The following is a 15,084-nucleotide window of genomic DNA, read 5'->3' on the forward strand; positions in this document are numbered from 1 at the left end:
CATTGCCTCCAATTTTATAAATCATATCAGTGTTTTTTGACGTTTTACTTAGACGATCGAAACTGCAGTACGATGCAAAATGCCGGGCACTTAAACAGTCGATGGAACTATCTGGAAGCGCCGTCCAATCTCACTGTCTCTATAAAACCTTTGAGTTCAACAGTGGCCGCGTGAAAACAAACAATTTGGCACTTTTTGACAATATTCTTCTTTGAGAGCAGAGTCCCCTCGGACTGGTGCGCGTGCAGTGAAACAGCAGCAATGGAAAGCAGGGGTCTGGAGCCACTTGTGTGATCTTCTGCACACCACTGAGATCCGCCAGCATGTAGATTAGATGATATATAATATGGAACACGTGATCTACTACACGTGGGTATCCTGTTCCGATTGAGACCGCAACCCCTGCAGTTACTAACCGCGTTCGATCCCTTCGGAAACCGCATGTCTAGCCTGGATGTGCGGTTTCTGAAGGGATCAAAGGCAGGTAGTAACTGATAAGATAATATAGGGCAATCAGCGTCGGCATGTTTTGTGGCAAAGAGAACGATTATGGATGTACTTTATATACGTTTTAATAAAGTTTGCGGTCTGGTTTTAAACTGCGCGTTATAGCACTGATCTGCCATTACCAAGCGCTGTAAATAACTGGTGTTAATGTATTAACCAATTTAAAGGTCCCCCAGCTCGACCTTTCTGCAGCCACTATTGGCACAATGAGTTATCTGCCCAGGATCACAAAAAGTGACTGAAGCATGAATTGGAAGAGTTAGTCACAATAATTAAAACATAACTGCGAAGATTGACTTTGAGACAACGAGCGCCGCATCCTAAATATGCGTTCAGTCATCACGCCCGTAAGGTAATGTTATAAGTTTATTTAATTGAAAATCATCGGCTGGCCTCAAGAGTTTTGCTTGGAGCTCGACTGCCACATTCCTAAACTGTGAAAGAGCAAACCTGTCAGGGCTGCGAAAACATGGGCTAAATTTACGTACTTGGTGAGCGTGCGTGCCTTTCATTTATCACAACTAGGAAAATACAGTAACAAGGTGAGTGCCAGTAAAACCCAAGATGAATGTACTTGCGTGGCGATACGAACAAGCGTCTCCGGAAGATGTCTAATAACAAATTATGTACAGTGAGCAAATCGCGGGCTGTTGCCGATGTGTAGTATCTGTAAACAAGGGAAGCCGGATGGGGGCGGGAGAGCCTGGTGGGGGGGCGGGAATGCGAGCGAGGGGAGAAGTGTGGCAGGCAGATGCATGGATGGAAGCCGGATGGGGGCGGGAGAGCCTGGTGGGGGGGGCGCGGGAATGCGAGGGGAGGAGAGGAGAAGTGTGGCAGATGCACGTGCTTGTGTGGTCACGTGACCCGCTTTTGTGGTCACGTGACTCACATGCACTGTGAAGAAACCGCAGTGGTTTGACGAGTGGATCGAGCCCTTGAATTTTCGCCTATTACATTCGCAAGCGAATAATAATAGGCGAAACCTAAAAATACTAATATGTACAATAAGACAGTGGGCAAAAAAATATAAACTAATACAGTGCAAATATTCTATCGCCCCAGTCTAAGTGAGTCATCAACACCAAAACCCTGGCGTACAATGGTAATCTACAAAATTTAATGTAACAAAATACCTGCTTACAGGCTTTTGCAGTGTAGTAATCTACCTTAAATTCCTTTTGCCTGTAGCACACGATTTTCACATTAAGGTCAGGCATACTGGCTTTTTTCACACCTTTTCATAATAAACCACTAAAACCTATGGAATCGGACAGAAACTCTCTAAATGAACCAATAAGCCCTACAAGACTTTACCGTTAGCTTGATACCATAACAACACAGGCATACTGAAGTGTGCTTAAGCTGACAACCTTCACCCGCACCCTTCATCCCCTCCCCCCAATAAAATACTTGCCTACGACTTGTAACAGAGATAACAATCCTCAATTGGATGCATGTTGGCTTCAACAAACAATTTTCACAATAAATAAGGTTGGCCTACTACCTTGGTCATAACTTTTCTTACTAAACAAATCAAACCTACAACATTGGACATAACTTTTCCCAGTAAACAAATCACGCCTATAGCCTGATAGACAATCTGTGGATTGTGCCCATTACCAACTCATGCCTACTGTATGAAGTGTAAGCTTTCCCACAACTGCAACCATTAGGCATTGAGACATAAAATTACAAATACATCCAAAACCCAGTTGGCAAAGCAAAATAATCTCTCTCAACAGAACCTAAAAATAATTATCACAGTGCCAGTCTTTTATCGCCAGTTGTTAAAGGGGGTAACCAACACCAAAACCCTTACCTACTACAGTAATACGTGGCTTTTTATGTAACAAAATACTTGTCTGCAGGCTTTAATATCCAGTAATACCAGTCCACCCTTAAATTCATATTGACTAACACACAAAATTATAGATGGGTAACAGTGCTAACAGGGAAGTTTTTCACCAAGGAGTTCGGAGTGTTAGCGAAAATACGAGAACAAAAGACCCCCTCCAACAACATGGACCTGAACTTAGATGCTAAGTTTGAAAATGCTGTATTGGTGGGTGAGGTCTAGTCCTTCTCTGGTTGATTGTCCGGACTCATTTTGGTCTCCCCAATTAATGACAATACAACGTATGTGCACCAATATTCTGGCTTATGACCCAGGCCCTCTGCGATCTAGAATACATCCCTAAACCAGATTTCAGTTTTTGTGCCTGTTTAAAATGCCAAATGAACTTATATACTCGGCTTGTAAATTGTTTCACTGCGCTATGCTTTGTACCCGGCAACAAACATTGTTTTTTTATTTTTTTAATAATTTAAAAAAAAGGTTTGCGACAACTGTGCTGTTAAGCCAAACCTAAACACAAGGAACAGCAAAATACATGGCTATCGAAGTCCAAACATCATGGACCTGAACTTAAGATACCAATGTCCTAGATTGCCATGTTTGAAAACGTATCGGTGCGTTTCCGGGGGGCAGAGGCTGGGGTCTAGTCCTTCTGTGGTTGATAGGTTGCCTGGACTTATCTTCATCTCCCCATTAAATAAATGACACTACAACGTATGGGTGCCAGTACTCTGGCTTTGTGACCGTTTTAAAAGCAAACTGTACTTCTACTCCGGCATGTAATTGTTGCATTGCACTATGCCTTGTACCCGGCAATAAAAGTAGATTTAAAAACAAAAAAGGTGACTGACAGCTGTGATGTCAGGCCAAACCTAAAAACAATGAACAGCAAAATTTGTGGCTAAAATGACAGGTGCTGCCTCCAATCCCAAATTCAGAAAGGAGTTTGCTCTTGAGCCTTGGGGCAGAGGGGATGGAATCTGCATGACTGGATCCTAGCACACTTTTCAAGCACTACTGAAGCCCAATGGAACATTCCTAGCAAGAGTGGAGTAGGCTCACTCAGCTGTAACCATAGACTACAGCACAAGCTTCCTCGATCAGTTTGCTCATATGTGCTCGAGGACCTCAACAGAGTGTGGTTCCTTGAGCAGTATCCAGTTAGTGCTGCCGTGCTACCAGGTTGGTGCTACCACGTCTTATGCCATATTTCTTCAGCAGTGCCTGGTACAGCCCACACAATGTGCACTTCTTCTGGCAGTGCCTGGTCAGTGTTACAGAAATCTAAGTGTGATCAGCGACTATATGGTACAGCCTCCCTAGCAGCAAAAACAAGAAAGAGAACAGAAAGCCACCTGGTGTAGATAAGTGGGCAACGGTACCAGGAGGGTGAACTTAAAGGGGCTGTGTGTGAAGTGCAGTCGTGGTAACAATCCATCCAAGAGATCTGAGAAAAGTTAACTTTTTTAAAATTATTTTTTTTTTGTTTTGTTGGAAAAGTATTTATTGGCAGTTTACTACTTCTCGCCCATGTAAAGTCCCAAAGCCCCTTCAACCCATTGTTCATGGCTGCACAGCAGCTCAGAAAGGCCGGAACTTCCTCTGAGCCCGCATTATGGCGATCTTCTCCTTGTCTTCCTCAAACTTCCTTCGCAGCTGAGCCAGATCTAGAGACGGAGAAGAAGAGAATATTAGTTCATGTTCGGAAAGCGCAGGCTACACAAGAAATTGAAGCCCGAGCATCAGTTGCTTTCATAAACCTTTTTACAAAAATTAAAGGATTACTTAATTGGCACCAGACAAGCCAGAGACTATGCTGTTGGCAGAGAACAGCACATGGTGTGCATGTTGGGGAGCAGCACAAGAGGAGCACCTCGGGAGGCACAAGAGCACAAGAGGTCCTCATCAGAATATGAAAGGCACTGATAGGCAGCAAGAGAAGGGTGTTGAGCAGCGTTAATTAGAGGGCTGCAAGAGAGCCATCATTACAGAGAAGCAAGAGAGGTACTTATTAAAGGGCAGCAATAGCTCTTTAAATGTAAGGGACATAAAGTTTCCCAATAAACAAATCTGAGTCTGGAGTTCTCTTCGACAGCAAGATCGGGATATTACTTTCCTCCAGGAACTCACTTACTGAGTGCAGATCAATTTAGTAGGAAATATACTACCCTCTACTCACATTTTGGGAATACACAAAACCGCACAGCAGGGGAAGCCATGTTTTTTGCAAGAATGACCTGGAAGTAGCATTTATTCTAACTGAAAAGGACCATGAAGAACAAGTTATTTACTTTTGGTAAAGCTTTTTCTGGTAGATACTCCGACTAAAGTCGGCAAAAAAAAACACAGAAGGTATCATCAGGTAGTCATACTGACCAACCATACACAGAAGAGAGAGTGATACACAAGATACTGCAACGAGGAAAAAACATAGAATGTATATACACCATTATATTTATATATCCATATATTATTACCCCTTCCTTTTTTTTGTTGAAAAAGTTAAAGGCAATTGATACTCGAAGAGCATGCCCCAGACGAGTACAGTAGCCCTCACAATAGGTACCAAAGTGAACCATAATAGGACATAACATATGTCAAAACACAGTAAATCTGATACACATGTATATATAAGCATATTATATATATATATATATATATATATATATATATATATATATATATATATATATATACATACATACATACACATACACATACATACACACCTACATATAACTGTATACAGATGTATGAAGGACAAAAAGCAGCGAAGAAGCAAAGAGCAGAGCGACCTGAGCCCCTGCTTGGGAAGTGCATATGAAGAGCGAGGCCCAAGACAATGTGCACAAACAACACGTCTGGCGCAGAGCCCACTGCAGACAAGGAGGAAACCAGAGGGAAGACCCAGGACAGAAGCACTTCCTAGCACCAAAGGGTAAAGAGTCGACAATACCACCAGAATCCAACACAACCAACGCTGTGGCGCAAGTTGGACCAGCAGGTACCCAGTACCAGTGAACGTGCCCAGTGTCAGGTAACATACCATGCCAGAACTGGATACGGAAAAGAAACTGCCTCTGAAGTGGAACAAAACTACACGTTCACAAGAGACAGACAAGAGCTGACGACAAAGACGCCTAACATAGGCAAAATGTCAGAAACACAGCAAAACACTTGAAAAGACAGCCAAGGCAAGAAAAGTGGCATACAAGAACACGCTGGGATGAGCCAAGCGTGACACAAACCCAACAATATTCTGGAGAGGTCTGCATACTCAGAGGCAGGAGGAAACTAAAAACCAATCGTAAAGTACGAACATGTAAGCCCCCGAAGAGAGCTATGCTACTCTTGTGGACTTGTCCAGAGGAGAAAACCTACAACAGCAGGTGGAGTATGAAGATGCAAAAAACATATTGCTATAAGTCTACAGTATGAACTAGAGAAAAACTCCCCAGATAGGAGATAGATAACAATCCTAAGAGGACCTCGCTGGATCCTCAGTATGGACCTGAACCACCCAGGCAGAACATTTCCTGGAGCCTTGTACTCACCACTCAGGAAGACATCTCGTGTGGCAAGTTAGAATGACTATACAATAACCAACGAATACCCCACCTAGGGTATGTTGCATCCCTCTAAAATGCAAGGAAACGCCTCGAGACAAGCTCTTATAAAAAAGGACTTGTAAATGACAGAAACAGCTGCGTAGCTGTACAGTCCGTCTGGGAAATAAAAGATTGAACCCAGAGACTGACACCAGAGAAAAGTAGTGGCATTATGCAACCAATGCAAAATGAAACAAGAAGTCCGCAACAAGGGACTAGAAAGAATGCCACTCACTAAAAACCAAACATGAGACGTTGAACCGATGAGTCTGCATGACTGTCAAAAAGATGCGTCCCATCACAGGGCAAGCCCAGCAGACGGTACTGAACATTTTCAGGAAAACTGAAATCACGCAACCAAGCATGGAGATGCAGAGCAACTGACCTGGCCATCGCCCGACCCACAGAATCAGTGGTGTCCATGGCTGATCTAATTGAAAATTTTGCCAGCTCACAACCATCCTGAATTATCCGAGTCAGGTCAGCCCGAGGGCCTTCCGAAAGTCCCAGAGGGTGAAAGTAGCCTGTGCAAACATGCAGGATGTGTTCAAGGACCGGAGGGCTGAGCTCGTGGACACTAACATTTGCCGACCACATGTCTCCAACCAACAAGATTTCCTAGTGGGTGGATGCATCAGAGAGGACAAGGGCCTCAAAGCTGAGGCTGTAAGGACAACTAGCCCTTGAGCCCTAGGGTGTAAGGACAAACATACTGGATCATCTGGAGCGAGGCGGTGACTATGTGCAATAGCACGTTCCACCGGGTCCCCCAGGTAGGGCCTCGCCCAGGTCCCTAGAAGGATGTCATAAAACGACTCACCAAAAGGTAGGAAGGGCTCGACATACGCGTTGCCCTGGTGGTGCCAATCCAACACGGGATCGAAGGGCAGAGTGCTAGGAGGCTGTAACTGTAAAATGTTAGCAGCTGTGCAAACTGTTGCAAACGCAGCACCAGCCTTCGCCGCCATTCTAGGAGGCAACAGCAAATCATAGTTCGGGAACGGTTGCAGGCTAACACGTCCCCCAAAAATCAAAGGCCCTTCAGTCTGAGGATGTCCAAGGACCTGCAATTGCTCCTCATCAACATGTTCCGAACAACGCTTATGCAATGCAGGGTTGGGGTGAACCTGCAGGGGCCTCATCATCCATTTGAAAAAGAGTAGTAAAGGAAATCTCTGGCATCGAATGACATCGAGACGGCACTATATCGACAAGCGTCAGAGGAGGCTCCATCGATCGGCATGGGGGCGGTGACGACTCGGCATCTACCGTGATGGGAGACTGCGGTGTGGGACGGCGTCGACTCTGAGACAAGTCCCCTGCTGCAACTGCAGCAGGCGTCATTCCAGGGAGCCCCACTGGACTGTCAGTCGACACTGGAGGTGGACTGTGGCCTGACGTTTGAATCGGAAGCCCCACGGGCCGACTCCAGACGTCACCGTGACTCCTGAGCCCGAGTCAGGGCACACGATTGGCGCAGAGGGCGAACCCGCCAGCGAACGTCTAATCTGAGCCCCTACCACCTCTGTGGGACCTAAAGGCGCGCCAGAGAGCAGGTTCGGACAAAATATGGCCCGCAAAGCCCGGTAATAGGCATCCATCTGGGTCCTAGTCACCCCAACACCAGGAAATGGTGGGTAGGTGGGTGTCGGCTGCTGAGGGACCGTGTCCGATAAAGACCGGAAACGACTGGCACGACGTCACGACTACGTGAGGCAGACGGTCTCCGTGACCTCCTCTTCTGCTTACCAGAGGAAGGCGAGCAACGTCCTCCGCGACCTGTCCCAAACCGGAGCCCCAGCTGGAGAGAGAGACCCACGGCACCTGGACTCTGTAACGGACATCCGGGCAGACAACAATTTCATGTTACGTTCCTGCAGTCATGGTGCTCGCCAAAGCACCACATACAAATCGCATGCGGATCCGTAGCAGACATCTGCCGTATACAGGAACCACGCGATTTAAAGCCCAAAGGCATTGACACACTGTTGCCAGATGCGAAAATGACCCAGTGAGGCCAAAAACAAAAAACAGGCTAGAGGAACCGCTTCTTCTGAATCCGCGCCGAGAGGCACTTACATGGCTCCACTGACGTCATATCCATGGACGACGTCAGAGCGGAGCCATACAACGCCGTCCCCTGGCGCCAGAGGTACTGCTGAAAAATCTCCGGATCAAGGCTGGTATCTGGAGGATATTGTTAAGGAATCTGCAGCTTGATGTCTCTATCAGATATAGCTTTTGCATTCCATGAAAGTTTTAAAGTCACAGACCAGGACAGGCTCCAATTCGCCCAAATCACACTTTGGGTTTTGCAACCACCTAACAAGGAAGAGACTACTAGCAGGGTGCCTTCCAACAAAAGTTTATGAAGGCTAAATAATTTGTACCGTTAAACCACCGCTCCATGCTGGATATGCAGTGAAAGGGAAGGCCCAACTACTCCTACAGAGGTAATTTGTATAGATAACAACCTTATGGAAAAGATGTCTTCAACATCATCTATTGGGAACGGTTTAGAGACTCGTTTTAGGAACAATGGGAAAAAAGTATTCTTCTAGTTGCATTATGCTCATGAAAAAAATCAGAAAATCCCCTTTGCTTCCAGTTGTCACCTTTCCCTGCTCTTTCGACATCTAAAACATTTGAAATATCACCTCAAATAGCTGTGCCTCTGTCACTCTTGAGCAAAGAATTCTGCCTGAACAACCAATGCCATGTCTTTTGCATTTACCACAATAACAAAATACTCTTGCTGTCTTTTCTGTGATGAATGTTGCTTGTGTTCTTTTGTTTGTCACATGAACAAACCAAAATGCCTTCGTTTCGCAGCCTGGATCGTCGATGACTTCCTAGGTGACATTTCTGGTTGAAAATACAGGGAAGTTCATGCAGCTAACACACATGCATATTAAACCTTATCTGCTGCTCATCATCATAAAAAGGCAGAACCACTAGTGTAAGAACATGCTGGAAAACCTCGAGTGGTGGGACAGTCGGTGAACCTCTCACTCCAAGCTCCCAAGGCGGTCTAGACTTGCGTACCTCCGCCAACCCTCTACCCCAATACTCCCCAGTCAATAAATCTGACTGTATGGATACAAATAACTTGATGTCTGGTCACAAGTGATCTTCCTATGAGAAATTAGACATCAGTCCAGCAGCAAGAAAGAATTGATCTAGGGTCGAGCATAGGGGAAACCATAGGGTTTCACTTCTACCAACATGGTTTCTTGCACACTAATTCACATGAAGTCCTACCACTACAAAATAGGCGCGAAAGTGGCATAAATTGGACCCTATCTGGTTGCAAACGCCTAGTGCGCTTTTTCTGAAGAACAAAGGCCTTCTGAGGATACACCTTTGGAAAAGGAGCACGTTATTATGGATTCTGCTGCAAGAAACAAACATACGATTCAGGTAGTAAATTTATTACAAGGTAATTGTTTAATTTTATACAGGCTGTAGGTGTACATTGTACTAGGAGGAGTGTAAAAAGATTAAAAAGGAGGGGGAGGCACTATAAAAGGAAGTGGATTTGGAAAAAAAGATAGGTTGAAGGAGAAATTCCGACAAAGGGAGTGGGTGCATATAATTAGAACAGCAGCAGGTGTGAGATGTGGTGAGGAGATGGCAAAGGAAGGTAAGCATGTAGGAGGCAGATGATCATCTGAAAAAAAGGAGAAAGCATCTGGAGGAGGAGCGGGAGCATCAAGTAAGGGAAGCAAAGTATCTGGAGGTATCATTAGCTGGATGGGGAGTTTCTAAACACCGTGTAATAGAAAAGAGAAGTACTGTGCAACTCACGTTCTCGTTTGTTCTCACGGTGTTGCCACGCATAGAAATTAAGCAGTTCCTTCTGCGCTCTGCGCCGTTTCTCACGCTCCAGCACTTTTAAGTTGGCTGCCTCCGTGCGTGGGATGCCTGGCCTTCGCCCTTTCCGTGTCACCTTAACCCAGCCATCCTCGTCTGGTACACCTTCCTCCTCCTCAGCTTTAGCCTCCTCCTGTGGGCATGAAAAACGAGAAAGGCACAAGTTTAGGGACTGTTTTCAGGGCACTCACTAGAGTTGTCAGCTTCTGCACATCTCTCAGAGCAGAAAGTGTGCAGCCACCCTAACACTGCAGGCACAATAAAAAAGAAAATTAAAGATTGCAGTGAATGGCAATTGTGCAATGGTATTGTACGTAGTGTATTGTTGTTTTAAAGGTCAAGCATGGCTATGACATTTAGGACCAATGTGTTGTCCATCTTGGAATAGTAAAACAATGATTCACTATGGACGTTCCATTCCATTATGGTCACCTGGTTTAGAAGCAGTGGCAGCGCGAGATGAGATGCACTGCAGCTGAAATGAGCATCAAGCAAGTGCCCCATTAGCACGGTCTAGTGAGATGTAGTAAGCGCTATAAAATTAAATAAAAACAGAAGGAAAGACGTTAAATGGGACCTACGTAAGGAAACACCAGCCCGGGCACTGAAGCACATTCATTTTCAGCTGGATGTGCACGTAATCAGACAAATGTCACTCGCAGGGTAAGAGAGCGAATGGCTGAAGTAGGCAAACCCATATTACCCTTATGTTTTACAGTATCACAAATCAAAGCAGAGTGTAAATGACAATCAATCAATCAGTGACACTTATAAAGTGCGCTACATACCCGTAGGGTCTCAAGGCACTGGGGCGGGGGGGGGGGGGGGGGCCGCTACTGCTCGAACAGCCAGGTCTTCAGCTCATACAGACCAATTGCAGGAAAGGGTGTCCTGCACTATATTTAGATCTATAGCTATATATCTATATCAATCCCCACACATATACAACACAGATATATATTCAATATTTTTTATCTTAGGATCCTGGCAGACAACTATGCCTGTCTGGCCTTCCTAATAGATTCTAACAAGAATGATTACAGTGCAAATCTATCCCATGGATTTGTAGAATATTTTGAAGGGAGTAATCCACACAAAAACCCTTGCCTTCAAATGGAATCGTGGGGATTCATGTAACTTACAAGTCATCAGGCTTTAACACACCATAAAATCAATTCGCTCTTAAAGGCCAACTAGCTTAAACATATGCGTTTCATAATAAATACATTGAGCCAGCTGCCTTTACTGTGATTTTTCATAATTAACAGATTCGACCCATGGCATCTGAAATAACTATGCCAATGAACCAATCAGGTCCATAGCCTTTATTATGGCTTGACACCATCAGCAACTCAGACTTGCTGTACTGAGCATACATTTTCCTACAAGGCAACCAGGGATACACCAATAAAATAAAAAAATATGTACGAAGTAATTTATTATCCCTGCTAACATAAGTAGTAAGGATTATCGTAGTGCAAATCTATCCTTGCGGTTTGTCAGAGTGGGCTGCCAACAGCTGTGAGATTCCACGCGACAGATTACCCACTGACAGGCTTTAGCACAGTGTAATAACAATAGACCTTTTGCTATTAACACATGCTTTTCACAATAAGTAAGCCAGACCTACTGGCTTCACATTAATTTTTCATAATAAATAGATCAAACCTCTGGAAATGAACATAACTTTTCCAAATGAATCAATAAAGCCTACAGCCTTTACAATTGGTTTGATAGCACAACCAACGCAGGACTACTGAAGTGTGCATAAACTAGCAACCATCATGCTTAACATTATACAATTACAAACATATACAACATTGCAGTTGTCAAAACACTTTCAAAGGGGTCCAACAAGAATCATCACAGTAAACAACTTCTACCCTCGGGGTTTGTCAGACTGGGTGACCATCAAAGACCTTACCTACTGTGAGATTACATGTACAAATGCCAGTCTACAGCCAGCAACTAGTGTGACAACAATCCACTGTTAAAGGCCTACTGGCTTTAACAAATGCTCTTCACAATAAACAAGCCAAGCCTACTGCCTTTGTCATATCTCCATAATAAACTCACATCTTCGGACATAACCTTTCCAGTGAACCAGTCAAGCTTTTAACTTTATCACTGGCTTCTCACCATAATCAACTTAGAGCTACTGTACTCGGGGTAAACTTTTCCATAGGGCAGTCATGAGGAATACAGTCATAACATTACAAATGTACACAATGGGAGCAATAGAGTCACAAAAATTAAGAAATTCGAATTTCTAAAATTTCAATTCCACAGCTTCTGGTGTAAGCAGGAACATTCTTTATTCGTATTCTTCTTTGTTAGACATACCGGCGCAGCCTACGTGTTTCGCCAAATAACAAGGGCATCTTCAGGGCACTCTAAATAGTGTCTAATAAGAGATGTTCATTATGGAACACACCATATTCCTGGTACAAATCCAAAGGTCCTCTTTGTGCCTTCTACTCAGTCGTTCTTTAGAAACTAGATGCATTCATGAAATCATCAAAGTCTTGATTCCGTTTGATACTAAAAGGTATTCCGAAGTCACTAAATGGTGTAGATGACTGAGCAGACCTAATTCACGCGTCCATTAACCAGTTTTTCAAGCAAGTTGCGTGTTCCTCAAATTGTCAGAGACTTCCTGACAGTATAAACCTTCCCACAAGTAAAAAGTGCAACACCAGCACTCTTTCAGTGGAAGCACACAACTTCGGCCAAATCAAATTCTGTACTGTAGCGAACCAACATGTGGGCGGAGTTTAATTCCCACTCTCAGTAGTACTTCAAAAAGCTATTTTTCTGTTGATCACATAAGGAATAGCCATACATAACAAGCAATGGAAATGCCAATAGGTCTGGCTTCAATGTGCTACACTCAGAACTCTCTAAAGCATGCTGCTCACTCTGGATCCACATGGGCACACCTCTCACCCTGCACTCTCAGACTGTGCAGCCTGCACTCATACGCCTCTCAACAAACACAGAAGCTGCACTTACCCTGTAGTCACACATCAAGCACCCACCCGCACTCAAACACCGCTCTCTATGCGGTCACATACCACTAACACAAACCTTATCCTAACTGTTGATCCTTCACTCACCCTGCACACTCCTACATCTCATTCTACACTCACACAGACCTGTTCACGCTACTGACACTGCTCACCTACTTACACACTGCACCCACAAACCTCGCACCTTCCAATCGCACACCACTAACCCTGTGCTCGCACACCATTTACCTTGCAGTCACGCTGCTCGCATACTTCTCAGCTTGCACTCACACCACTACTACTTACTGCTTATCCAGCACTCACTTTACACATTCAAAAACCCGTCACCATGTTCTCACCATACAACTCATGCACTGCTCACTCAGCACATGCACCCTGCATGGACACCACTTACCCTATTCTCAGACACCGTTCACACAGCACTAACACACTGGTTATCCAGCACACACACCTATCACTCTGCACCTAACTCCTCACATATCCCTATCACCTCACACACCACTAACACCGACTGCTCCAACTGCACTCACATGCATCTTCCCATTCACATACACACTGCTCACCGTGTACAGTCACACACTTATCTCCCTGCACATGGGTATCCTTCACCCTGGACACACGCACACTATTCTTACATTCCTCACCCAGCATTCACGAACCGCTCACACTGCACTCTCCCTAATCCTTCTCATTCTCCAACTCACACACCACTCACGCTGCCCCAACATCGCTCACCTTCCACTCATGCACAACTCACATAAATAGCACCCATCTGCACACTGCTCACCATGTACCCACATATATCTCCGTTTGCACTCACACTGCTCACATACCTCTCACCCTGTGCTCACACATCTTCCACACACACCCATATTTTGGTATACACCGAACACTCACATACTGCTCACCCAGCACTCACGATTTCTGAACCCACCCAAACAAGTAATCACAATAGGCTTCTGCCACTGTGTGACCTACAGCTCACAAAGATTTCAGCAGCATATACATTAACCCACTATGCCGACAATGCCAGGCAATTGTTTAACAAATATATTTTTCGCGTACTTAAATAACAAATGGAATGTTTGTTTCGCAAATAATTAACCATTTTTTGCAGCACTGGAAAAAGGGCGGCCTGAAAAATAGAAAGACTATATGTACGAGTTTAATTGGAAATATTGGACAATAATATTTTAAGTGTGATCAGAGATATTGAGTAATGACATTTTCCCTAAAGCTGCTGCAGAATTAATTTTCAAAAAAGTGTTTTTCGATTAATCTAATGGTAATTGTACTGTTAATACATACACAGTTACGCTAAATTATTATTTTTTTAGGGATTATTTGGTGCCTCTATACTAGGTAATAGTAAAACCCCTTATATATATTTTGTAATGACAAAAACGTGGAAAATTAAAAACACAACCAAACAGACCATTACAGCTGTGAAAAATAAACGTCTCGTGTACTTACTTGTTTTGTTCTTAATTCACTGGGGTAAACAAAACCCAAATAAGTATTACATATTTGAAATTATCTCAAAAACCACCAGGTGTGTCAATTAGTCAATTAACTGCTTGCCAAGGTCCCTGGACAACATCTGTACTGTAAACTACGGAGCTTACACACTGCCCACAGTAAACTCTTTATACCCTTCGAATGGGAAAGCTAAGCTCATGATCCAGAGACGACTCCCCAGATACTTCCACATACCCGTCATCCTGCACGCCAGCCCAGGACTTGCTGCCCCCTCCAATCCACACCTCCACCACATTCTCCTCACAACCCACGCCCCCAGCACTGCATAATATTGTTAACCACAAAAACGAGCTCAGTCTTGTGTCTTCTGTCATTTTTGGTACTCTACAGCAAAAAAAAAAAAACGCTTCTATTGACACTACTGACATTGCGCGAAAAAGACATTGCCTTGAACGGATTATGAAAAGGGACAGAAGTTGCTAATTTGCACTTGTAGCAGAACCTGTTGGAAGACAGCAACTCAAATGAAGGGAGAACCAAGCCTGTCTCACCCTCTCCAGCTCGCATTTACGAATGATCTACCCATGTCCTGTAGCCAGGACATTCTCTTTACCTTCAGCCCCAATTTCCTAATTTAAGGATTTACATCACCATCACCCCCTTCGCTCAAAACTACTGTTTGAGATCTTAAAAAATGTGCATCGCACTAGTGGTGAGGACAACTTTTCTTGAG

The 15,084-nt window shown here is 44.3% G+C and overlaps 1 protein-coding gene across 1 annotated transcript in view; it reads right to left on the reverse strand.

Moving 5' to 3' along the window:
* Positions 1-3,834: 3,834 nt before the first annotated feature.
* Positions 3,835-15,084, reverse strand: part of RRP7A (ribosomal RNA processing 7 homolog A) — a 32,393-nt gene continuing 21,143 nt past the window's right edge. Inside the window, exons 6-7 of the mRNA XM_086958791.1 lie at positions 9,778-9,976; positions 3,835-4,029 (exon numbers count right to left, since the gene is read on the reverse strand). Coding sequence (XP_086814917.1) covers positions 3,944-4,029; positions 9,778-9,976 — 285 coding nt within the window. The 3' untranslated portion in view covers positions 3,835-3,943. The remainder of the gene's footprint in view (positions 4,030-9,777; positions 9,977-15,084) is intronic.

This window comes from Lissotriton vulgaris, chromosome 1_1 (genome assembly GCF_964263255.1).
Source record: "Lissotriton vulgaris chromosome 1_1, aLisVul1.2, whole genome shotgun sequence".
NCBI lineage: Eukaryota > Metazoa > Chordata > Amphibia > Caudata > Salamandridae > Lissotriton > Lissotriton vulgaris.